This window comes from Wyeomyia smithii, chromosome 2 (genome assembly GCF_029784165.1).
Source record: "Wyeomyia smithii strain HCP4-BCI-WySm-NY-G18 chromosome 2, ASM2978416v1, whole genome shotgun sequence".
Lineage (NCBI taxonomy): Eukaryota > Metazoa > Arthropoda > Insecta > Diptera > Culicidae > Wyeomyia > Wyeomyia smithii.
In genome coordinates, this window is record NC_073695.1 from 31,199,841 (window position 1) to 31,226,486 (window position 26,646).

At 37.8% G+C, this 26,646-nt stretch overlaps 1 protein-coding gene across 13 annotated transcripts in view; it reads left to right on the plus strand.

The window, feature by feature from the left end:
• LOC129721582 (uncharacterized) overlaps nt 1-26,646 on the plus strand; it is a 99,469-nt gene that overhangs the window by 39,675 nt on the left and 33,148 nt on the right. For 11 of the 13 annotated variants that reach the window (XM_055674328.1, XM_055674330.1, XM_055674318.1 and 8 more), the window contains one exon: nt 22,105-22,845. In XM_055674328.1, the coding sequence (XP_055530303.1) occupies nt 22,759-22,845 (87 nt within the window). In that variant the 5' untranslated portion in view covers nt 22,105-22,758. Of the gene's footprint in view, nt 1-18,897; nt 19,125-19,848; nt 20,568-22,104; nt 22,846-26,646 lie in introns of those variants that run through there. The other 2 variants (XM_055674325.1, XM_055674327.1) reach the window with 2 other exon arrangements.

Genomic DNA, 26,646 nt, shown 5'->3' on the forward strand with positions numbered 1-26,646 from the left:
TTCTTCGATAAGTAAACTATTTGAGAGAATTATTCTTAACAGGACGATGTCACACATCGATGAAAATTTAATTTTTGCAGATGAACAGTTTGGATTTCGTCATAGGCTTTCCACTACTCATTAATTGCTCAGAGTTACTAATACTATGTTGACGATTTCCTTTTTTTTTCATTATTAACTGTGGATGTTCAACCGCCTTCATTTTATTTTGTTTTCAACATACACGTGCTCAAAACGCTAAATTTCAAGAACCATCGGTTCACACTCAAGTGTTCTCCGAAACATTCACTCAAGAGGTAGTATTAAAATTCAGGGAATCATTTTTTGCGAACATCGGAGAACTCTCAAGAAAGCTATGCACTCGAGAAGTGGTGTTTTATTGTTTCGTTTCTATTCAACTAGATTTAGCGTAAGGACATGAATCGAATACGCAAAAGTTTGTTGTGCATTTATTGCACATGAATTGACAAAATTTTGGTGTGTGTGAATATCGGCATCTGGTTTACGGGCACTCGAACTGACCGGGGATTTGCATTAATGCGATCCGCATTGCGTCATTTTAAGGAATAAATCACTTAATCGATTGTCTGCATTGTGCCAACTTTCGCTCGCTTTGATCGACGAATGTTTTAATTTGCAGAATATGTAACTGCAACGGTTGAGCGCAGTTGTAATTAAAACCCATTCTGTGTCGTCATTTGCGAGAAGTGGTTTTTCCCCTTCGGAGATCTTTCTCGGTGATATGTACGGTACGCGTACGTTTAGCTCTTCAATTAACAAGTAATTTTCCAACCACGTAAGATTGGGTGAAACTTTGTTAGCACCGGGGAAACCCCGGGTAACCGCGGGGTTCATGCAAAGACAGTGGAGGTGAGATTCCTTGAAGCATTTGTGCTTTTTCGTTCGGATTGCCAGCACAATGAAACCGCAAGTACTGGAGAAAATTACCGGATGAAAAATGAACTTATTTTGTATGGCTTCATTTACTTTCATTAAATTAGAGAAGAATGCCAATTGAAATAAATGTAAGTTGTTGGCGTTTAAACTTTTGTTGGCTGCCAGGAGCCTTTTTGCCAGCTAGTGCTGTGCTGAGAGATTTAATTACTGTGCCGCTGGAAAGAGGCTACAGTGGAAAACGGAAATGTGTTTTTTTTTCGTTGTAAGTAATTAACAGTACAAAAATAAAGCCATACTTATATGTAAAGAGTTGTCGACTTGCTTCTTCAATATGGAGGCGTGAGGTTTCGTTTGTCGTTAGCTTGACTGTAAATGTCAAGTAGTAAAGTAAGTTGAATGTGATCAGATCACAAAACCTGATTGAGCTCTGGTTTCATTGCTAAATTTCTGTGAAGTGGTATATTATAACACAGATCAGTGCATAACACATTCCATTGTTTCTAGAACTAATCGAGAGCCGTTTTTGGAATTTAATTTATCAAACTCGAATAGACGAATAGAAAGCCGGAACACATTGTCCGAAGCAATAATTGCCATTTCTATTGTACGCCAACAGGACGAATCTAAACGGAATAATCTACCCAACCCCTCTTTCCATTGTTCGCAATATTCAGCAACGCGTAAAGTTGGCTCCAAATCGCCAATCGATGCGATACGGAGCCCGGATTCCGCTCAGAAATTACCAGCAAATTGGTTTAACTCGATTCAACTCAAATTGCCCCTTGGTATTCACCAGCAAACGGCCAATTTGCCACTCTCGAATGGTTGTGATTTTTTTCCTTTGTTTTTCAGTACGTTTAGCTCTACTTCATTCCAATTGCTAGAAAGACGAAAACTTTTTTTGTCATGCCCAACTCGGCCAGGGGCAATCGAGTATTGTAAACTCTGTACACCCTAGATGGAAATACGGAAACGAAACTTTTTTGGCGACCGAAACCATAGCCCCGGGCAAGAGGAAGGCTTGTTTAGAATAATCTAGCTTTTGACCTTGTCGTTTAGTTCACCGCCATCTAGGCAAACAGAGCAGAAAATTAGATTTCTTTCACCCTTGAATCTATTTGCTTCGCGGCGCTTGTGTTTATTCCTTCTTTCGGGAGAACTGACAACACTGACAAGTTTCTAATTAAACTAGGTTGATGCTGTGAGAAAGTGTTTTTACCTCATCGTCGGTAGTATGCGTAAAGTTTAGGAATTTATTTGGGGTATGGTCTGTGTGAGGGCTGAGATTTTATGTTAACCAAATAGGTTGTTTTCACTCCCCATGTTGCTTGTTTAAATATGAATAGAAAAAACTTATCTCTAAGTCAATTCGTAATATTACTCGCTTGGATTCGTATTCGGATGCATTTGGCCCTGGAATTCATGGCGAAGAGATCGGAATTTGACTGTGATTGCGCGAACGCGTGTGCTTTATTTCCTTTTGACTTGCACGGCAGAAAAAAAAACATTCAAACAGGATAGAAAATATTGTTATTTTATTATTTATTTTAAATTAGTTTCACAACTTCCTCTGCGCCTTTTCACTCTTTGGTGTTTGTGAATTAAATAAACGGTTGAGTTCTTTAAATTGAAGGTAAAGCGTGAAGAGATAACTCAAAATTTCAACCTTTATATTTGTTATTTCAACGTTGTATTTCACCAAGTTTGTAGCTTAAAGTATCCAACAAATCGTAAACATAAACCTACATTAGAAATATTTCTTGAGAGAATTTATGCTCACGGTACGGGACGGAAAAAACGTAAACCACTTGAATACGCTTTTTATGATTGCAGTTGCTAAAAGATGGCAATAAAAAAAACTAGAAAAGCGCATGGCAATGATATATGTAGAATTCTGAGCGAGATACCTGTAAGCAGAAAAAAACTTTGAAGATTTTTACTCGGATGCCACCACGAGAGCAAGTGGCTCTCATCACATTAAACTTTTCCACAACTTTACGTATGTATCAACGTAGGAAATAGATTGCGGCTACAGTTTATTTTACTTTTGCTCGGGGTAAACATTTTGGTAATGCTGTTAAAAACTTTAAACAATATCCGTCGGATATTGTTATTGTGGCTGGGTTTTGTTTATTGATTTATGATTTGATAGGTATAAACTGTATCTTTGTCGGCGAAAAATGTTTCAATTCCACGATAATAATCTAAAATCATAGAGAAAGCTTCAATAGGTGGATGCATCAACGGTCTTATGTACGTATTTGATATAACCTCACTTCAAGCAGGAACGTATCGTATAATACTTTTGTGGAATTTTGTTACCCTGCGTTTCCACCTGGCCATATTTACGAGGCCAACAGAGTATGCAGGCAGGCAATTGTGGGAAATGGATTGCAGGCATCAAACATGAGGGCCGGAGCACGTGCGTGGGTCAATCTCCATTCGCTCCATTGGTGGTTTGCCATTCTAAAGTTTATTTCAGCCGGAGTGATTGCATTGGAATTCGATCCGCTTTATCGGCATTAAATCGAATCATAAATATTCCTTATTAGGGATATCAAATCAATTGGGATTCGGTTTCCCTGTGATGTTTTTCAGCGGAAAACTTTTGTTGAAGAATGCCATCAGCAGTAACACTGCCCAATTTGTACACTTTGCTGGTCGCTATAATGGTGACCCCTGCGGTTTTATTCGAGGAATATATATGTACATCACCTTCAGCGTTGTACAAGTTTGGCGCTGGTGGCTGTCCATTATGATGATTTGCGAGTTTCGCAGATTGGTGGATAAAGCTCCAAGGAAAACTTCGGTAGCAACAATGGTTCGCTATTTCCGTAATTCGATACATACCTTTTGTGCAAAATTTGAATATGTTGGAGAAACTAGCTGTATTTTCCAACTTAGAACTATTTGACGTGAACTGTCAAAAAACTTAAAAAGTAGAAGTGTTATAACTGATGTAGGCTCTAGAATCGACAGAAACGTAAACAAGCCATCCAGATGAAAAATTAACTGAATCAAAAACAAATAATCATATTTCGCCCCATTCGGCAAACAAATGACCCTATTCTGCCGACCGGATTAGCATATTAGTATTCATGACGTGATGGCAGCAACTGGCTTGCTCTCTATATCGACTGTTCTTGACTGGGCTTGATTTGGATTCGACATTCCTTGATATCGTGCCGATGTGAGCTTCTAGACGGCACCGTACGGACGAATTGTATCCATTGTCGTCACTAGGGATTAAACTTTTCCTACCCCACCAGAAAGTAGTATGTAGGTGTAAGGTTCAGCTGAATTTGGCTCATAACTCATTGTTTTCCTAGATTTATTGACACTGACGAGTGTAATAAGAGGACAGGGGCTAGAAAGGAAGCCAAGCAAGCGGTTCGCTAATCGTTGTAGGACGCCCAAATATTTTTTTGAAAACATCATGTGTTTTCTACCACTTTTTTTTCGCGGGATTTCTCTTCAAACTTAAAGGAACAAATATTTTACTAAGGTAGTCAGAAATACGATATGAAAAGGAGTCAAAAATCATATTCAGCCATATTTAAAAAAAAGTGTGAGACTAAGTTTTTCATTTTATTTAGGAATATGCCAATACTACATACCTTTTGTGCATTCAAAAAATATTTAACAAGGAATATGTTTACTAGGGTAGGGGAAAGTGATCGATTTTCCAGAACCAAGTTTTTTTGGTTCCTTTTGAGGTCCCAAACAACCCTAAACTTACTTGAAGTCGAGTGGTTTTGTCTCCACTTGGCGCATTGCATTTCAAATTTGTATGAGAATTCATATGGGAAAACCTACTTTTTTGCATTTACCTTTCTAGAGAGCTTCATAATGCTCTAATAACGCACTACACTATGTTAAAGTATAGTATTTTAGATGCCTAACAACTATGCAGAAAACACTTAAGAGCTAGAATGTCCCTAAAAAGAGCTATAGCTGTTCAAAGTTGAGTATGTCGATTCAAATGCAGAAAATTTTGTTTTCTGCCAACATTACCAATGTACCGGCGTCAGTAGGATTCCCATCAGAAGTAATTTGTCGTAACGAGTTTATACACTCAGCTGTATCAAGCAAACAAATTTAGGTCGATATTCTAGGCGTAAATAGAATTTACAACGTATTTCAGAGGTTACTTCTGATGGAAATCAGACTGACGCCGGTACACTGGCAGTGTTGACAGAAAAAATGATTTGCAACATAAATTTCGACATATTCAACTTTGAACAGCTCTAGTATTTTTTTGGCCCCCCCTATCTCTTTAGTGTCTTCGGCCAAGTTGTTTAGCATCGAAAAACCTACCATTTGAAGTCATGAAACCTATGGTTTGAGCCATTTTGAGCTTTTCAGAATGGAAAATGCAAAAAAGTTGTTTTTTTTTTCATACAAATCTCCATATAAATTTAAAATGCAATGCGCCAAGCGGAGACAAAACCAATCGACTTCCAATAAATTCAGGATTGTTTGGGGCTCCAAATAGAACAAAAAAAACTTGGTTCTGGCTTTCTGCTATCAAGTTACGTTGCTTCCATATAACGATTCCCCACCCTAATGTTTAACTTGAACTACAATCGTAAACTTTGACATATATCTGAATATCATAGAAGTCTCGTTGAATTTTTGTGATTCACCAAACTTACCTTACCAGTCCCAAACCGTGATGTGGTCTTTGCTTTTTACGTAAGACCGTCTACAATCCACTCAACCATTGCTGCAATTCGCCAGCTCTGAAGTCTGTCGAATGTCGTCTTTCACCTGATCGATCTATCTGCCATCTCTGCACCTCTACTTCTCATCCCTGACGGATTGGTTTCAAGAACCATCTTTACTGAGCTGTCGTCAGACATTCTTGCGACATGCCATGCCCGCGTCCATTATTCACGCTCCGTTCTCTATCTGCAGTCCACCGAAGATGGTACGCAATACCTTCCGCTAAAGAACGCAAGGACGCGTTGGTTAAGCATAGTCTATTTTTTTTTTTTTTTTTATTTTTTTTTTTTTAAAGGGGGGATTTGTTAGTAGCTTAAGTATTTATGATAAATATTAGTAAATAATGAGTATGTGTGTCCAATCACAAATGGTGACTTCTCAACACTGTTAGAAATTTGTAATTTTAATTGTTAGGATTTGTTTGCTTTCGCAATTAGGACTTATCATTCGTAGGGATTTAAACCTACTTGTCAGAAAAGGGGAAGTAAACTTACAACTAACTTAATTGCTAACTTATTGGCTATAAAGAGAGCTTATCGTAGCAATTGAGGATTGCAACGATTTTTGTCGAAAATTGTTAATAATTTTATTTGACATAGCTTCTAATGGTTCAACACCAGTAAGTCTATGTAATTCGAGTGTACCAAACCAAGGAGGACGCTTCAAAATCATTTTCAGAATTTTATTCTGAATCCTTTGAAGCGTTTTCTTCCTTGTTGAACAGCAACTTGACCAGATCGGTACAGCATAAAGCATTGCTGGTCTAAAAATTTGTTTGTAAATCAAAAGTTTGTTCTTTAAACAAAGTTTAGAATTCCTGTTAATGAGAGGATATAAACATCTCGTATATTTGATGCACTTGGCTTGTATACTCTCAATGTGCTCTTTGAAAATAAGTTTTTTATCATAAATTAGTCCCAAGTACTTAACCTTGTCGGACCAACTTAAAATAACCCCATTCATCTTGACAACGTGATTGTTGTTTGGCTTGAGGAAAGAAGCCCTAGGCTTATGCGGAAAAATTATCATTCGAGATTTAGAAGCATTGGGAGAGATTTTCCACTTTTGCAAGTAGGAAGAAAAAATATCTAAACTTTTCTGCAATCGACTGCATATGACACGAAGACTTTTTCCTTTTACGGAAATGCTTGTGTCATCGCAGAACAATGACTTTGTGCATCCTGGAGGCAAATCAGGAAGATCTGAAGTGAATATGTTGTACAGGACTGGACCCAAGACTGAACCTTGAGGCACACCTACTCTGACAGGAAATCTATCAGATTTTGAATTCTGATAGACAACCTGCAGAGTTCGATCAGTAAGATAATTTTTTAAAATTTTGATTAGGAAAATTGGGAAATTAAAAGTTTGCAATTTCGCAATCAAACCTTTATGCCAAACACTGTCGAATGCTTTTTCTATGTCTAAAAGAGCAGCTCCAGTGGAATAACCTTCAGATTTGTTAGCTCGTATCATATTAGTAACTCTGAGCAATTGATGAGTTGTGGAATGCCCATGGCGAAATCCAAACTGTTCATTTGCAAAAATTGAATTTTCGTTGATGTGTGACATGATTCTGTTAAGAATAATTCTCTCAAACAGTTTACTTATTGAAGAAAGCAAACTGATTGGTCGATAACTTGAAACTTCAGCTGGGTTCTTATCCGGTTTTAAAATGGGAGTAATTTTTGCATTTTTCCATCATTTGGGAAAATATGCAATTTTGAAGCAGCAATTGAAAATTTTTACTAAAAATTCCATTGTGCTCTCAGGGAGATGTTTGATTAGTATATTAAAGATTCCATCGTCACCAGGTGCTTTCATATTTTTGAAATTTTTAATAATTGATTTAATCTCATTCAAGTTAGTTTCAATTATTTCTGCAGGTAAAAAATTCTGGGAAGAAATTAAATCAAATTGACGTGTGACTTCATTTTCAATTGGACTCACAAAATTCAAATTTGAGTTATGAACACTCTCAAACTGCTGAGCAAGTCTTTGAGCCTTTTGTTCATTGGATACAAGAAAACGTTCACCATCTTTTAAAACTGGAATAGGCTTTGAAGGTTTCTTAAGAATCTTCGACAGCTTCCAAAATGGTTTTGAATATGGTTTCAATTTTTCAACTTTAGTCTCAAAATTTTGATTTCTCAGAAGAGTAAATCTATGTTTAATCTCTTTCTGTAAATCTTTATAAATAGTTTTAAAAACAGGGTCACGAGAACGTTGATATTGACGTCTGCGGACATTTTTCAAACGAATTAGAAGTTGAAGATTTTCGTCAATTATTGGTGAATCAAATTTCACTTGAGCCTTTGGAACAGAATAATTTCTGGCATCAACAATTGCACATTTTAATGCGTCCAAAGCGGAATCAATATTCACTTCGTTTTGCAAATCAAGCTCATTATTGAAATTTCTCTCAATATGAGTTTTGTATCTTTCCCAATTAGCCTTGTTATAATTAAAAACAGAGCTCATAGGGTTTAAAACTGATTCACGTGATAAAGAAAAAGTTATTGGAAGATGATCAGAATCAAAGTCAGCATGTGTGATCAAATCACTACATACATGACTTTGATCTGTAAGCACCAAATCAATTGTTGAAGGGTTTCTTACAGAAGAAAAGCATGTAGGACTATTCGGAGACAAAATAGAATAGTATCCTGAAGAACAATCGTTGAATAAAATTTTGCCATTGGAATTACTTTGAGAATTATTCCATGAACGATGTTTAGCGTTAAAATCGCCGATTATGAAAAATTTCGAACGATTTCTGGTGAGTTTTTGTAAATCACCTTTAAAATAATTTTTGAGCTCGCGTGTGCATTGAAATGGTAAATATGCTGCGGCAATAAATAAAATCCCAAGTTCAGTTTGAACTTCAATTCCCAAAGTTTCAATAACTTTCGTCTCAAGATGGGGAAGAGCACGATGTTTGATTCGGCGATGAATAACAATTGCAACTCCACCGCCGGAACCCTGAATCCTATCATATCTATGAACCACGTAATTGGGATCATATTTTAATTTTATGTTAGGTTTCAAAAATGTTTCAGTAATAATTGCAATATGCACATTATTTACTGTTAAAAAGTTAAAAAGCTCATTCTCATTGGCCTTCAATGAGCGAGCATTCCAATTTAATATTTTAATTGTTTTATTTAAAATCATTGCTAAATTTTAAATTAGAAACAAAACAGGCAGTTGACATTAGAAAAAATATTTTCGGCAGCAATATTAGCTGGAGTGATAGGTGTACAATTATTTTCTAGCCTGTTTTGCTTACCCATATTAACGGTCATTTTCGAACTACCAACACTAGGCGGTATAATGTTCGAACTACCTGTAACCTGTGCATAAGTTAAACGGGTATGCAAAGGAGTAGGTAAACTATGCGTCACTGGTACGCTTGGAGAATTTTGTTTTGAAGTTGGTTTTAATTGAGAAATTGAATTTTGTTTACCTTGCCTTGCCTTAACAATTGCTAAACGGACTGGGCATTGATAAAAATTTGACATATGGTTGCCGTTACAATTCGCACAGCGAAAATTTTTACTCTCTTTCACAGGACATGTGTCCTTTTTGTGAGAAGAGTCTCCACAATTAAGACATTTTTGGTCCATGTTACAGAATTTGGAACCATGGCCATAACGTTGGCAAGTACGGCATTGGGTGATATGCTTTTCACCTCCGCCATACTTCCTATAAGTTTCCCACTTTACACGCACATTATACAAAGCATGTGCTTTTTCAAAAAATTTTAAGTTGTTAACCTCATTGCGGTTAAAATGAATTAAATAATTAACAAGGGAAATTCCAGTTCTCTGACTGTTTTCGCCTCGTGATTTTTGTTTCATTAGAATTACTTGGGTAGGGGCTATGCCAAGTAATTCTGTTAAAGTAAGTTTGATCTCATCAACGGTTTGATCGTTGGTGAGACCTTTCAAGACAACCTTGAACGGCTTGGCGTTCTTGGTGTCATATGTAAAAAATGTGTACATCTTGTCAGTTAAATACTGAACAAGACGATCACGACCCTTTACTGAGTCGGCTAATAAGCGGCATTCACCTCTACGGCCAATTTGATAGGTAACTTTAACGTCAGAAACAAACGTTGAAAGTTCCTTTTTGAATATAATAAATTCAGAAGAAATAGTTACCACAATAGGTGGAACTTTCTCCTTTTTTAAAGATTTTATATTTTGTATAGTTTCATTATTAATAACTTCCATTTCACCAGCTTCTTGCTCAGGCAAAATATCAAAAGGATTGTCACTACAGACACTCGATGTGTCAGAAAGAGATGCCTCTCTTTTCCTCCCCGCAGCGATGCGAGGTTTCTTTTTCCGTCCAGCCATTTCAGGTGATACGAAAAAAGTTAAAACAAATGTTAAATTCAAAAGTAGGTAGTCTTGAGAAAGACTGATGGGAAATAACTTTCAGGTAATCTTTAAAAGACACACTGACAAAACACAAACTTTGAAGCTATAGGCAGTCAAAGACCAGTCCACAAGCAACCGAAAAAACGTCTGATCTGTAGGACAGTTCAAGACGCACTGAAGCATAGTCTATGTTTTATGGCCGTAGAGGACTACCTCCAGGACCTATCAGTGTGCTGTAGATAGTTAACTTGGTGCAGCGATGAATTTTACTCGATCGGAGCGTCCTCTGGAGACCAGTATGTGCGATTTCTTGCCATAATGCACCGATGAATTCTTCAGCTGGTATCGTTGTCGGCCGTTACCAGTGAGGCCTGGATATAAGGGGGTGTAAAGAGGGCAAATGCCCCGAGCATTCCAAAGCGAGGGGCCCCCCTAGGCCCGGACCAGACGTGAAGACAGAGTGACGACCTTTTTTTTGCTCGTCACCTCTTCCAGCGATGCATTGTTATTTCAAAATTTAAAATTTTCTTACCGACGAAAATATTTGGCCCAGGCCCCCCAGCACCTAAATCCAGCCCTGTCCTTACGTATTAGCCAACTTCACAGAAGAATATCGTGCCGCTCGTGTTAATCCCCGCTCTGCTAATCACATCTTTAAGAGCAATATAAAACAGCGGGCACGAGAGACCATTACTTTGCCTTGAACCTCTTCAAGATTCGAATGGGCTAGAGAATATCTGCTCTGTGGTGACGCGGGTACCTATGAATCCCGCCTGGTAGTACGCCATGAGCTGCTTCGAAAATGGTGATAGTCGACGGCAGAGTATTTGGGAGTGTACTATGTAGGCGGCGTTCAGCAGAGTGATTACCCGGTAATTGTAGCACTCCCGTTTGTCGTCCTTTTTGTAGATGAGACAAACAATACCTTCCATTCACTTCTTCGGTACCTACTCGTTCTTCCACGAAACGGCTCTAAAGTTTTTCTTTTACCGTATTTCAGCAGCTCACTGGGAAGTTGGTCCACTCCAGTAGCTTTATTGTTTTTCAGGCTCCAGGGGATCCTGTTGTCTTCTGCCCGTGCACCAAGATCAATTGCCATACCGTACTCGTGCTTTTTCCCGGAGAGGTGGAAGCGACAGATATTGGTCCTATTGTCGAAGGTAGGGAAACCGCCAGGAGACCCAACGCCATTTAGGCTTATCTGTATGCTGGACACCGTGGGCAAGGGGCTTGAGAGGATTATCCTCAACAGACTGGTGAAGTACATGGAGGATGTAAACGGCTTCCGGAAGGGTAGGTCCACGCTGGATGTTATTCCCCTCACCAACAAGACCGGCGTAGCGCTAGCTGGAGCTTCAAAGCGCCTGCGCTTAGGAGCATCCATGTACCGGTGTTGTTGTACAAGATTCTAGAAAAATAATTCCAGATTCGAGTACTAATTTACAACACGGAGGAAGGTTAGAAGTGTGTCCCAATTACCACAGAAGTACTGCAAGATTTTTTCCTGGATCTGGTGTTGTGGAATGTCATGTATAACGGTGTGTTGGAACTCAAGTTTCTTGTAGGAGTTGTGATCGTCGGCTTTGAAGACGACGTTACGCTAGAGGTCTACGGCACAGCAAGTCAATCGAAGAGGTTGAGTTGACGGTTGTGCACTGGTCAAAAACTGGGTGCGCTGAAGAAAATTGGAGCAAGCGCATCATCAGACGTAGGTCACGGTTGTAAATAATCGTTAGAGACAGTGGTAATTCGCGGCAAAAAAGTTGAAAATTCGCGGGTGACAAAGGAATTATTTAAAATTCGCGGTAAATTCGCGGCAACTCTTTTCTTCAGGAAATACTAAAAAAAAGTGATTTTGCTTTTGATAAAAACAAGAATAAACTGTTATATTTAATTTAATAAACGGTAATTTAACCGTACGATTCAATTTTATTTTCATTACTGACCATACTGTGTTAAATTGTTTTCAGTCAAATTTTGGTGTCGGTAGGCACCTACTGTTCAAGTTATACTGTTCAGGATCCAAGTTATAAAGTTCTGAAAAACGTCCGCGATCCGAGTACCTACCAAAACTATAATACCATACCAATTACACTTTCGAGTATTTTTAACCCGTAAAGACCCGAGACGGAACTTGTTTTTTGAAAATGCTCGCACTGGAACAGCCGATTTGGGAAAACTTTCAAACAGATTAAGCAATCACTGAGAATTTTCATACGTATCAATTGCTCCATGTATCAAATCATGTCAGGTAGATGAAATATGGTATGTAAGAGTGAATTTTGTAGTTTCTAAATTATTTCAGTACACAATCACAAAACTACGTATTTTCATAAAAATTCGAATAAGAAAATAGTTCTTCAAATTTTAAGCTCTACATTTTTGAAGTAAGGTCTCCTGAATCAATACACGATGAAATATTTATTTTAGCATGCAAATATTTTGAGAAAAACGAGTTTAAATTCACTAAAGAACGTATTTTCATGGAAACCTGGTTTTCTTAGTCTCCGTAGGTTTCAACTTAGCTCTTCAATTTTCAAGCTTTATATTTTTAGAGTAACGTCTTCTGAATTCAAAGATTTCAAAGATTTAGAGAAAAACGAGTTTGAATTCACTAAAGTACGAACTTGATTTTCTCCAAATCTGTGCATGCTAGTAAAAGTCTTTCACCATCTTTGGATTCAGAAGACGTTACTCTAAAAATATAAAGCTTGAAAATTGAAGAGCTAAGTTGAAACCTACCGTGGGAGACTGAGAAAATCAGGTTTCCATGAAAATACGTATTTGGTAATTTTAAACTGGTTTTTCTCAAAATGTTTGCACGCTAAAATTAATATTTCATCGCGTATGGATTCAGGAGATCTTCCTCATTTTTGTGGAAGCTTAAAATTTGACGAATGGTTTTGTTGTTTGAATTTTTTTAAAAATACGTAGTTTTGTGATTTTTTGTGACATTCCCAGTGTTTGCTCAATCTGTTTGAAAAATTAGAAAAAAAAAACAGATATATTTGCGTCTCACAAAAACGGGGAGGGGTCCAGAGGGGTGGAACCTTCACCAAAACTTTGTGCAACTATTCCCGTTGAATAAAATTCCCAAGTTTTCCCAACTCGGCCGTTCCAGTGCTGAGAACGAGCATTTTCAAAATACAAGTTTCGTCCCGGGTCTTCACGGGTTAAAAATGCTTGCATGTATTTAGATCGTTCTGCAACTCCGTTTTTTTTGGCTGCACACTCTGGGATTCTAGCATACAGGTCACCAATTGCCAAATCTTTGCTTTTAGAGGATTTAGCAACCAAACCGTCAATTCAATCCAGGCTACCAAAATATTTTATTTAATTGGTCACGTAGGAAAAGGCCTCCCGTTGCCATCGAGGTGCGCATTAATCTTCAGGTTTGTCCGTGTCGCTGCGGTTTTGCATCACTTTCGCGGCATTTCGCGGGTTTTTGTAAATTTCGCGGCCAATGCTGGATTTCGCGGGATTCGCGGCTTCCGCGAAATCGCCATTTACCACTGTTCCTAATAATCGTAAATGCAACAGGCGTTGGTCAGAGTCGGAGACTGCACCATTATTACCTCAAAGCGATCTTTGAAGCTCTTGCGAGTTATGCTCGACTACAAGCTAACGTTAGGGAGCCACGTCGACTATGCCTGTAGAAGGGCCTCATCAGCTATTGCTACACTATCTCGTATGATGACCAATAGCTCACCGAAGCAGTGAGTGCAAAAAAAACCAAAGCCACTCCCCGACATAATACTGGAGGGGTTTTAAATTGGTTCAGAACAGGCCGAGTAGCAGCATCACTCCTAAGTTTCCTTCTGAGTTCTCTTCTCAGGTGTCTGTTAGTAGATTTCCCTGCCGTCTGCGCTTTACTGCATCGACTGTTTGCATTCGCCATCAAATCGGTCGTTTCTATTATCCGGAGCCTCCATCTGGATCGAATGCTCCTCCAGCCATTTTCAAGAGTAGCTGCGCCTGCGGAAGAGTAGCTTCCGTGTGTAACGCTGCCTCCAGCTGCTGTGCGCATTCCTGTACAACCTCGGCTTCCCAGTGTTGCTCAATATTTGGTCGCGGAGTTCGACCTCGGTATTATACACCGTTGAGCGTTTTGAGCGCATGCATACAGCTACTAGGTAGTGGTCCAAATCTATATTCGCACTATGGTAGGTACGAACGTTGATAAAGTCGGAGAAGATCCTACAGTCGATTAGATTCCCTGTCTGTTGCTCGGGTGATCTCCAGGTAGTTTAGTGAATATCCTTGCATGAAGGTAGTTCTATCACCTGTGATCTGTGATAAGTGCATAAACTTCTTCCACACCACTTTAAAGTAGTGAAATCAATATTCACCCCGAAATGTAGCTATCTTGGTCGATTGATTTGTTAAATTTTCCCGCTGAGATAGTTTGTCAACTTGTTTGGCTCTATTCATCAGCCACCTACCTTTGTGTTGGTGTATCCAGATCAAAAGCATCATCACGGGAGTGCCAGTTCGTTTGATAATATGCACGCTAATCTGACTTTACTAATTTTTTGGGCCATTATGACTGATATGGCTGCCTGTGACCATTGTACTAAAAAGAGGAAGACGAGCGAATACCAAAGCGGAACCGTCCCGCTAAGCGTCGTTGCGGTGAGCCGGAGACTGTTAATGAACCGGCCGTTTGGCACCAGACAAATCGAAAATTTTGACAGACTAGTGGCTAGTTCTTTACCTGATTTGCTTTTGGATGTACCTTTCGCTTTTCAACCCAACCGTGACCATCGATGTCTTTGATAAGCTGGTCAAGGATGGCCTAGAGACACGACACGCAGCTAAGATTTTGTAACAGGTGTAGATGCTGATAGGCCAAGAATGCCGCGATAACGCGAATAATTATTTAAAGGATGACATAAAATGGTCAAGTAAACCTTGAATCAGTTGAGAGCGGTACTCTGAGCAGTCAGACGTATACGAGATACAGCTAATCGCCAGCCAATCGAAATGGAGGCGGAATAAACGGGTGAACCGGTGGAGAGCGCCACAAATTAATCGTAAATTATCTTTGGACTTCACTTATCTACAAAAACTCGTCGAGAAAGGTTGCACGAAAAAGCTGAATTGAAGTAGAAGCGATATTGCCCACTGTGGGATAAAATTACAAAAAGTGGAAAGCGGATAAAATTATATAAAAAAGTTGTAAAAAAAGACCAATCTTAGAGAAACAGCCTCTAACCGACGCCTAAACACCATTTTGTATTACCCCCCTTCATCCCCCCCCCCTACTCATTATTCCCACAGGACATCATGTCCCTCTATGAAAGTGCTCGAATCCAGCCCTATAACGGAAGAATTACCTTGGGATTGGACGGGTGAACCTGTTCCACGAAGCGTCAGGACATGGGCCCTGGAAAGTAGTGTGGCAACGATCGCTGAGCGGCGGTGAAGAGAGAAAGGAGACTGCAGCCGTCGATAATGAGGGCCCTGAATGCAAGACAATGGAGAGACGAAGTAGGAAACAGAAACTAAGAAAGTGGGAGACGAATAAAAAGAGTTGTTCAAGACGAAATTCCAGAGTTTGATTGACCAACACCTTAGAGCGTTAGCCGACCCTGAGGCGGTGAAGGGGGAGTCTCAGCATTGCTGGCTCTATCGGCCCGCTAGTTGCAGTTGTCTCTTTAGTGAAAAAGGCTGCTAACCTCTAGTCACTAAACTTGGTTTCGCTCAAGGTCGGTATTCACCCGGAATACGAAACCATTGCCATTGCGTGCGGGTGGGAGGGACGTGGCATCCAGAATCTCAGTTCAGGAAAGTACCATTATGCTAATATTACATCGTGCTCTGATTTATCCTTCGTTGCCAGCATCAATCAATGCCCATTAGACGATTTCCTCGACTCATGGATTCACTTCACGACTGTACCGGCATGCAAGACGAGACTTTTTTTGGACTCAGTTTTCACTATGTAGGTACCAGAATGCTAGAGGCTTGCATACAAAAACGCACGATCTTCGCTTACGTCTCTCGAGCTATGATTACGCCGCTCCGGTTCTGACAGAAACCTGGCTTCGGCCGGATATTCAGGATTGCGAGCGTTCCACAGTGTTGCCTTTGCAACAAAAAGAAAGCGAGTTCCGAAATTGTATAACTGTTTGTTACGTTCAAGTTAAACTTTCCTGCAAATGATCAGGATATAGTATGGAGTATAATCTTAGGTTTTAATTTCACCTACGTTTTGTAACTTTCGTGGTCCCCGTGGCTCTGTGGTTAGCGATGTCAGTCGGCTAGCTCTCCCACACGGTTGTGATATCGGGTTCGATTCCCGATCGAGTCGAGGATCTTTTCGAGCTGGAAATTTTCTCGACTCAGCACTGGGGCACGGTGTATCGTTGTACTTATCCTACGCATACAAAATGTGCCAAAAACAATATCGATAACGAATTCTCTCAACTAATCTAGTTGATCGAGATCGCTATTAGCCCCAAGGCTAAGTGTGCGATATTGTTTGAAACTTTCAATCTCGTTTAACCCGGATTACAATGTTCGATTATACAATATAACTAATTTTCATAAGTTAATTTTATTTTTAATATCAAGTACATTTGTACGTTTAGTTGAATTATAAGCCGAATAAATATATTAATAGCGATATAGAACAGATTTTACACGTGCGCACTTGTCGGCGATCTCCAAGCAAAAAGGAAGTTTTATTCTTTGGAATCGAACTCCTTCCCTTAATTCAGCATCCGATGACAGATCTGCGTTATTCGTCGCGGTCGGCATGTCGACTTGAAGGTGCGCTCACTGACGAGGGGCGTTCGCAACACACAGATTATCAAATCTTCCGTCGGGTCACATCAGGCTTTAAATCATCTAACCAGAGCATGTTGTACACTTATAGCAGTCAAATCTTAGCACCACTGTACTCTGATCCCGTTGCATGATTATGACATGCTATATTGGGCCTATGTGTAGTCCAGAGCTGTACAAGACGAACAATGATATCACGATTACAATTTACATTGAATTTACATTGGAGTTATGACGAGGATATCAACGGATATCTGCCTTCGAATACATCAACCAGGCAGAAGATAACTTGCATAGAAATGCTTGCAAATGGATTGAGTCATGTTAATTCTTATGTAAATGCAAATAGGCTTCCGATCGGTGCCGCGGAAGCCTTGGTGGAACGTTGAACTTCGTACTCTACGCAATGACACACAAGGAATACGCGAGCAATAGTCAATACAAGTCGCTACTTGCAACCAGCTATGAAGATTACGTTGAGAGTCAAAAGAAACGTAGTCAATCCTCAAGCAAATCTCTTCAATGTTCTGGAATTACATGCGGTCACAGAGAACGTACAATCTCGTTCCTACTACGGTTTCTTTAGTTAGAACAACGGCGAATCCTCCCAATGAGGTGGCTAATTTGTTTGCCAAGTTTTATTTCTGTCCGTTTACAATGCAAGCAGCGCACCTCAAACGACTTGAATTTCTCTTCTGCTGAACTTCACACCAGATGACATCCAGAAGACATCAGCCAGTCCCGACGCGACCAAGAGTCCTGTACCAGATGGTATTGCTCCGCTCTCCTGGAAACACTGTGCGCGCTCACTTTCGCCTCCGATATCCTGTATATTTAATCGTTCTTTGTTGGAGAGGGCATTTCTTAGTCTTTGAAAAAACTGCATCTATTACACCTGCCCATAAGCCCTGCAATTCATAATAACGTCGGGAATTTTCAAGGGTACCGTAAAATTCATTGATGATTTGTGTCCTCGTATATCAAGCAGTTGTTTGCAAATGACCTAACGATTTACAGGATCATCACTTCCATTCTCGATTGTTGTGCTCTCCAACGTGATATAGACTATCTGCTACAGTGGTGTGAAGAAAATGGAATGAGAATAAATGTCAAGAGATATGGAATAATCTCTTTCCCTCGCTGCTGTACCACTGTCAATCACCAGTACACCTTGAAATCATCTCCGTTAAAACTTGTCCTCTCCATCCACTGCCATTTCATTTTAGTCCCCGAAGACTTTACGCACTTCCGACTTGGTAAGAAGTATCAAAATTGACAGAAACGGTTAAAAGCTTTAATCTTTTTTTCAGCATGAGCTCTAAGTCTGGTCGAAAAAAGCGAAAAAAATCCTCAAACTCGTGTTTTTTTTTCAATATGTCTTACTCCTGTGTTCAACATTTAACTTCTTCAGAGAGAATTAGAAATTACAATAAAATGCACTTCGGAACAAACGCAATACTACCTTACAAAGCTGTTAATCTAATAACGTGTGAGGAAAAAAATCCGAACAACTTTTGATTTGGTCTACGATTTTGAAGTGCTGCACAAATCGAAAAATCCTTTTCCACAAAATGAAGATCCACTTTCATATAACTGGTAACACGACTAGTCGATTCTGTCTAGTGACGATTAGTTGGGAAAAAGGCATGGTCGGAAGAAGATCGTCGTAAATTGATTTGCAATTTTTGTGAGCGAAATGAAGAAAAATCTAAAAGTGAAGTGTTACACTATTCTAAAGATCTTGGATATAGATAAAAACAGTTATATACATTATTGACAAACTCTTCGAGAATGAAAATACCTTCAAATAAAAATCTGGTTCCGGAAGAAAATGCACTTTGCAAGAGTGCAAAGTTCGAGCGAAATTAAGGGCGGAAACGACTGGTCGGTCGGCGTAATCATATCGTGAGCTGGGCAATAAATATTCGATTGATTCAAAAACGGTGAACAAGCATCTGCATGAAATAGGTTTGAAACTTTAAATATTAGTACCATAAAAATTACAAAGCAGTGTTTTGGAAAGACCTTGCATTGTCAAACTATGCTAATGTAACTTTAGCGAATTTGCGGCAAGGCAGTATCGGGTTTATTCTGAAAGGAAACAATCCTCAAAATGTGCCACAGCTGCAGTCTATTGAAACTTTCTGAGCAAATTTGAAGCGAATGGTCTACCATAAAGGTTACAGAACAAAAAACGTCGATGGTTTGATAGAAAAATCAAGATGGAGCTCAAAACAATTGAAACATCCGGAATTTAGGAAGCTATAAAGCAAGTACCCCAGAGGATCAGGAAATCAGCGCGATGTGGAGCTGAGTTTTTCCTATGAGGTTCGTAAATGAGTTACATTTCTTGAATAAACAAACAAGTATAGTAAAATAAGTTACGCAAGATTTTGATTTGGAATTGAAAGTTTGTTCGGATTTTTCTCCTCATACGTTATGCAATATTTTAATACATCGGTAGACTCCCCTAGTTCTGGACAAAAACGGGTAAGAATGGATTGGTTGATATGAGATACGCCAAATGGACTCTTCATTGTACATGTGGAATTCAGAAATCCTCAAACCCATATGAGTTTATCAAACGCCACATGAGTAAAATAACTTCTATTAAACGTTGACAAAACATATTCTAGATTTTACTATGATTAGTCAATTAAGATGTTTGTGTTTCATTCAAATCAACCGCTTGCTCAAGATGGTTGATAAGTAATTTATGCTTGCTGTATTGTGAAAGTTTCGATTTCTGCTCAGTGAAAAATAACCCATAAGAAAATCCTATAAATCGAAAGAGTAACACAAAACCCAACAACCCAACCTTATAATAGCTCCAGAAATGTAATGATTTGTGTAGTGTTCCTAGTGTCTACTCCAATCCTTTGTTCTATATTGCAAATACTCGAAAAAAAAACCTATATTCACTTAATGAAATGCAGACTATTGAAAACACTTTCTCAACACTCACAACAACGCCGCTATCAGATCGGTACGGTGATGCATCAACTTTTCAGGCTATTAGTGTACAGAGGATATTTAACGGTGCATGATGGACGCCAATTACGGCATGCAAAAACCAGGACCAGTGCATCAGCTTACCAAAAAAACTTTTTTGCTCTCACCCTACAAGGTGCTTCCCACCCACGACAGTGGCAGCTACCTATCGCGTAAAGTACGGATCCGCTTTTTCGAAGTTCGATCACGTCTGAACTCGAAGCCTATATGTATCCCACGTAGACGAGAATACGGTGACATTGTAGTTCAGTTAATCACATTCCGAGCGGACCGCGTGAGATGAAAAATATGAAACAAAAAAAGCCGGTAGCAAGAAAAGTGAAGTAAACTGTGGGCCTTGTGTCAACGAGGTTAGTCAGAAGCTGCCGGATCTTACTAAATATCGGATTTTGGCATTTCATTTGTAATGATAAATGAACTGCTTTTTAACTCCACCAGTGGAAATTCGAAACCCTTCAATGAAAAGTAAAAAAAAAACATATGGCCGGCTAATGTACACTGATTTGCTTCCACCCATCAAATTGCAATTAAACTTATTGAATTTCGACGCTGATTTACCATAGGGAAAGAAATTCAATTGTCACGGAAGCAACTTTGCCCATTACCTCTTTCTGTGGTCGAATATGCTGCCAAGCAAATGTGCAGTGGCAACTTCCCACGATTTTCGCCAGTAGCAGTGCAGACAGAGAGAGTTTTCTTTGTGCTTACTGGGTCATACCGCAATTAAAAAGGAACACGTTAGCAAACTGTGTGCCTTGTGTGAGTGTTAGTCATGATTTACTTGAGAGTAGATTAAATTAGTAGAAACCATGGATTAACTAGGCACGGTGCTCCCACCGTTATTATACAAAAAATGCACCAAAGAATCTACGCCATTCGATTCGTTATGACGTCCAGAATTTCTGGTCAAAATTTCAAAATCATCGTACGTACATTTTTGAGTAATACCCTTTTGAAGGTCGTAAAGTACAAAAAAGTGATATTAAAACGACGAAATACTCAATGTAAAGCACGTTTTTCAGCCATAATTTTATGAAACAACTTCCAAAATAGTTTCTACACACTCCAAGTATTATATTTCAAGACATTTACAGCTGGCGGATAGATTTATTTGAAAATCCCACAGTGCACAGTGGTCTAAATTCGAAAAATCTTGATCGTTCTAGATTTTACTATGAAAAATTGATTTTATGTACTCAATGTCTTCAGCAAAATTGTTTCATGGAACAAGGCCTTACTTTTGGCGTTTTTGGTTTTTCGATCAGTCCACCTAACAGTTAGATAAAAAAATACTTTTTCTAATTTTCAATATACCGGATTGCTTCCTTCAGCCAAGTTGTGGAAAATTTCAAAAGAAAAACAATTGCTGAATACTGCGGTGTCCTATCTGTACGTTGAACACGACAAAATAGAGTTTTTTGTGGACCACCCCTCCTTAAAATCAGTTTTTTCTCTATAATTTTTTCTGTAATTGTCAAAACAATAAATTTTACAAAGTTTTGAGGAAAACTTCGTTGAATGCATAAATTCTTAGAACATTTTGCATTGTTTTGACCACTACAGACGAAATTATAGACAAAAAACTGATTTTAAGGAGGGGTGTTACACAAAAAACTCTATTTTGTCGTGTTCAACGTACAGATAGGACATCACAGTATTCAGCAATTGTTTTTCTTTTAAAATTTTCCACAATTTTGCTGAAGAAAGCAATCCGGTATTTTGAAAATAAGAAAAACTATTTTTTTTATCTAACTGTTAGGTGGATTAATCGAAAAACCAAAAACGCCAAAAGTAAGGCCTTGTTCTATGAAACAATTTTGCTGAAGATATTGAGTACATAAAATTAATTTTTCATAGTCAAATCTAGAACGATCACGATTTTTCGAATTAAGACCACTGTGCACTTTGGGATTTTGAAATAAATCTTTCCACCAATTGTAAATGTCTTGAAATATAATACTTGGAATGTGTAGAAACTATTTTGGAAGTTGTTTCATGAAATTATGGCTGAAAAACGTGCTTTACATTGAGTAATTCGTCGTGTTAACATCACTTTTTTGTACTTTACGACCTTCAAAAGGGCATTACTCAAAAATGTACCGTACGATGATTTTGAAATTTTGACCAGAGATTCTGGACGTCATAACGAATCGAATGGCGTACTCAGATTCTTTGGTGCATTTTTTTTTTATAATAACGGTCTGTGGGAGCACCGTGTAGGATTTCTATATTAAAATAACAGTTCGAAATGCCAATTAAATAGTAACAAAATACCTTTCATTTATTTGTTTTATAGGTGCTGAATACTCTATTGCTGATGTTCGAAAGCCAATAAATGAAAACATACAGATGAAATCAAAGCTCAAAAAACAGACAGGCTTTTCACTCAAATCGATACAGTTCTATGGAATTTTCTACAGTAACAAAATAAATCAACCAGGCTTTCCCGCAGTACCCGTTTGATAGTTCAGACCCAATTGATTGCGTCGTTCGGCAGGATTTGTAGAGATCAGTATGTGAAATTGATTCCCGGACTATCGACGCAACTATTCTGTGATAGGCGTGCTTAATTAGATTTATGTGGCATGCTGCTAGCCGAACATTTTGCCGCTTCTCGCTAACAAAGGGAGGTGCAGGTGAATCCAATCATAACAAACGGAAGCGAATATAAGTTGTTTCAACTGCAGACGCTGTACAAATGTTTTGTGAATTACATAAATCAAAACATTAACAGTGAACCCGTCACGGCCAGCGAATACAGCGATGAAACGCCGCTAGACTGGGTTGAAGGGGTACAACAATACGACCGCTCTCTACAACGATTTCGGCTGCTAGGGGTCGAACGCAAAAAGGTTGGAACGGTTTTCCTCAACATAAAAAAGCCGGAGCTCCCCGCTGTGAGCAGTCTGGGGAGAAAGCAGAAAGACGCCATTGTCGGTAATAGCAATGGATGCTAGAAACAGGCGGCGACAACTCGGCGCCCCCTGCTACTGCCTGCGGCCGCTCATACGGATTTTGGGAGTCGTCACGGCCATTGGTAAGTGGACGATTGTACTCTGCTAGGTTTGCTCACACGAGCGATGAAACGATTAAACTTATCTTTGGGACGTTGTTTACCGACCTTCCAATGGGTGCTTGTTGTTGACCTTTCTTTCAGTGTAAGTTACAAACTTGGGAAATAGATTTGGGAAATCGTTTTTTTTTCTTCTTTTTAACGGAGAATTAGTTTTGTGAATTGCGTGGTTCATTCCAATTGGTGTTATTTTCAACAGTCTCGCTATTTTTTACTGGTAAAAATATTAATAAAAAAAAAGTCTAACAGAACTGAGTTTTCAGAGTTTTGCTTTCGAAAAACTACAAGTGCTTTTTACTAGTTGAAATTTTGCATAATCAAACTTGTTGCGTGCGAATGCTACATATCATGCTTCTGTTGGTTGTAAACACGAAATAAGATGTTTAATTTTCTTACGATTTTATTATTTAGGGAATGAAACGCCATAACGTCACACCACAAAAATGAAGAAAATGATGTCATTGTATTTTGGTGTATGATGTTCATTAAAAGTCGATACTGTGCATAAAAACAGTGGTACATATTCACGAATCTTTTTTCTGATTTCAATCCAGGGTGGTGGGTTCTGCTGAGAATGTGGAATTCGATGAGAAAAATCATTATTCTTCGTTTAACATTTAAACGTCTTGGTAAAAGACTGAAATTGTGGAAAGATTTCTCCGCGAAGCCGCAGCCCCAGGAAGCTACATGAAACAACTTATTATACTTATATGATATTATATTAAATGATGAAAAAAAAGTCATTGAAAGGAAGAATTTGAATTTGGTAGAATTTGAAAATGGGCGGAGGGAATTTACAACATGGGTACTAAGCAAACATCACTGAACGGGGTATATCATATATATTAGTGCGTATACCGCGCGCAGTCTGACATTAGGGCATGATTGATAAGCAAAATGATAGGCTTCTGAAAATAATATTACTATATCTGTCACTGCTATAGCATAAAAAAGCAAAGCCTTGGTGCTACATTCCGATTCGGAACTTAACCTTCTGTTTACTATACACAGACATCACAGCCAACCGTTAAGTGTATATCACAATTGCGGGGCTAGCGCTACGCTCCTTCTGACACTAACAGTCTCTCCCGAGACAAGACTCGTACCTACGACGACTGGCTTGTCAGGCCAGCATCGTACCTCGAGACCAATTGGGGAGGCTGCTATAGCATACGGTGCGTTTTAATCAGCCAGAACTACACAACGCGATGCTCTGTCTGCTCGTCACGACTATCTTAACGAGAAGAGCGATCGATTTTCGCACATTCTCTATTTATAGTGAGCAAACAGCAGCCTAAAGCGAGCAAAAGGGAAGCGTGCCCATCATTGGTGAAGGTTCGAAACTGAACTGACAATAGTGACTTTCAACTTAACTTTTTATTAATTTACCATCGCGAAAATATAACAATCATGTTACAACAAGTTGGAGGCACCTTTAGTGGTCATATTTCGTTCAATAGTAATGTAAATATTTGTTACATTTTTCACAGCAGGCCACGCTATTAAAGTTAGACGTAAGCCTACGTCAAAAAACGATCAACTCAGTTGTAGAAAATGGCTCTTGCGTAATTTTCGACTAGATTGATTAAATTAAAATCAAAATTTTAATATTCTTTAAACTGCTGAGCAAGCCTTCAGGCTTCCAGTTTACTTATCAAAACAATATGTTCTCCGTTTTAAGTTACTTTTATTTCCATATCTCTTAAAGGGCGTTTCCAGCACAAAAAAGTTAGTAAATAAAATACAAGTCGGGCTTGATTATACATAGAATCGATAACAAATGATTCGTTTATGTATAATTTTAGACTCGAATCTACAAAATAAAAAAAAAAGAGCGTGACTATTTGACTACTGCAATCCATGCGGAAAAATTTTAAAATTAATACAAAAAAAAGGGTGTCGAGAATAGTTATTTTTGCACTGCGTAATTAATGGACGTTCCCTTATTCATTCATAAAATAAACAAATGTTGAAAAAATAAAAATGAATAGAAAAATATTTAAAAATATTCAAAAAAAAAATCAAAATAAAAAATGAAAAATAAATACAAAAAATATCAAAATAAATGTTAAAAAAAAACAGAATTCAAACAATTAAAATAAATCTAAAAAAAAAGGTTGCGTTTAAAGTAAACAGCTCGATAAACACTGATCAAAATTTTTGATTTGCATGATTGATTTTACATGAAATATATCTACAAGATACTATAGTTATTTGTAAGAAATGTGTTTTCAGACTTTGGGTCCTTTTTTCGGTCCTTTTATTGCTCCATAAAATGAACACAAATAAAAAGAAAATTAAGAAATAAAAACAAAAAAAAAGAAAAATATTAAAAAAACATTCAAAAACAAGATAGGAAAAAACAGGAAAAAAAAACAAATAAAAAAAAATTGAAAAATATCCAAGAAATTTGAAAAAAAAATTAAATGAAAAAAAAAAACAGAAATGAAAATATCTAAAATAAGCAAAAAAAATAATTTTAAAAAAATTTGAAAACTCTAAAAAAACAAGTTGTTGTTTTGGAGTAAAAGTAAACAGCTCGATAAACATTGATCAAAATTTTAGATTTGTTTGAATGAATTTACAAAAAATATATCTACAAGTTATGTACTATAGTTTTTTGTAAGAAATGTGTTTCCTGACTTTAGGAGGATTATTAAAAAATTAGTTGGCCCGTAGTGGCTAGCCACTTTCAAATGCATTTTGGACTATTAAAATTTGGTATTTAATCTAACATGATGAACTATTTTTTTGAAATATCGAGTTGAAGTTCAAGATGTAACTATGATACTATCGACAATTCGATGCAGATGGCCAGCGCTGGTTTGAAACTCAATTAAATATTTAAATTGCGATAAATCCTACGTTCAGTAGATCATGAAATGATTGATTGCTCACTCGAAAACGAATCTGCACAGCTGTTTTCTCCAATATCAAAAGACTTTTTCTCCATTTTTTGATTATTTTCGAAAAACTGTTTTCTGACAATTTTTTTTTTAATTTCATAACTTGAATAATAGTTAATTTTCTCAATTGTTTGATGTTACATATGTTATATTCAAACTAAACTTACAAAATAACTACAAATGAATGTGATTGAAAAAAAAAACAATTTACAAAAACCATTGCTCATGAAAAAATACTGGATTGCTCAAAAAAATATTCACACATGCAAAAGTTTGTCTCTGCAATTTGTTATTAACAACAGCAAAGCTTGGAATAACGAAGTACTCTCATTGATGGGTAGTTCAAATCCCTCTTCAATACCCCGATATAACTTCACACATGATAAATAACGCGCATAAAATATCTGTCATCTGCGTTCCATCACAGAAACCTTTTCTAGTGTTGCGTAACAACATGACAATCCTCATCCCATCACCACCACCTTTGTCTACTTTTTGTTTTCGTCTTCTTTTACATAAACAAACAAATATTATTTGATAATAAATAAAAAAAGTTGGCTTACTGTAGCGCATTTGCAGGATAGTAGATAAATCTATGTTTAATTTTTAAAACTTTGAAAACTTCATGTCGATATTCCAAAATATCTGAAATCAAAATAGTACATAATGTTTAAAAATAATGACCAATAGCTTAACCTGATCCCAGCGGAGAGAAATCAGTTTTTACCTCAAAAAATGTACTTCAAACTCTTATTACTCATACTATATACACAATTAACACAAACTCTATTGCTCATTGAAGATCAATCTGTTCTCTAACCTAACTGAATCATTCCACCGTGAAAAATTTTCTAGTATA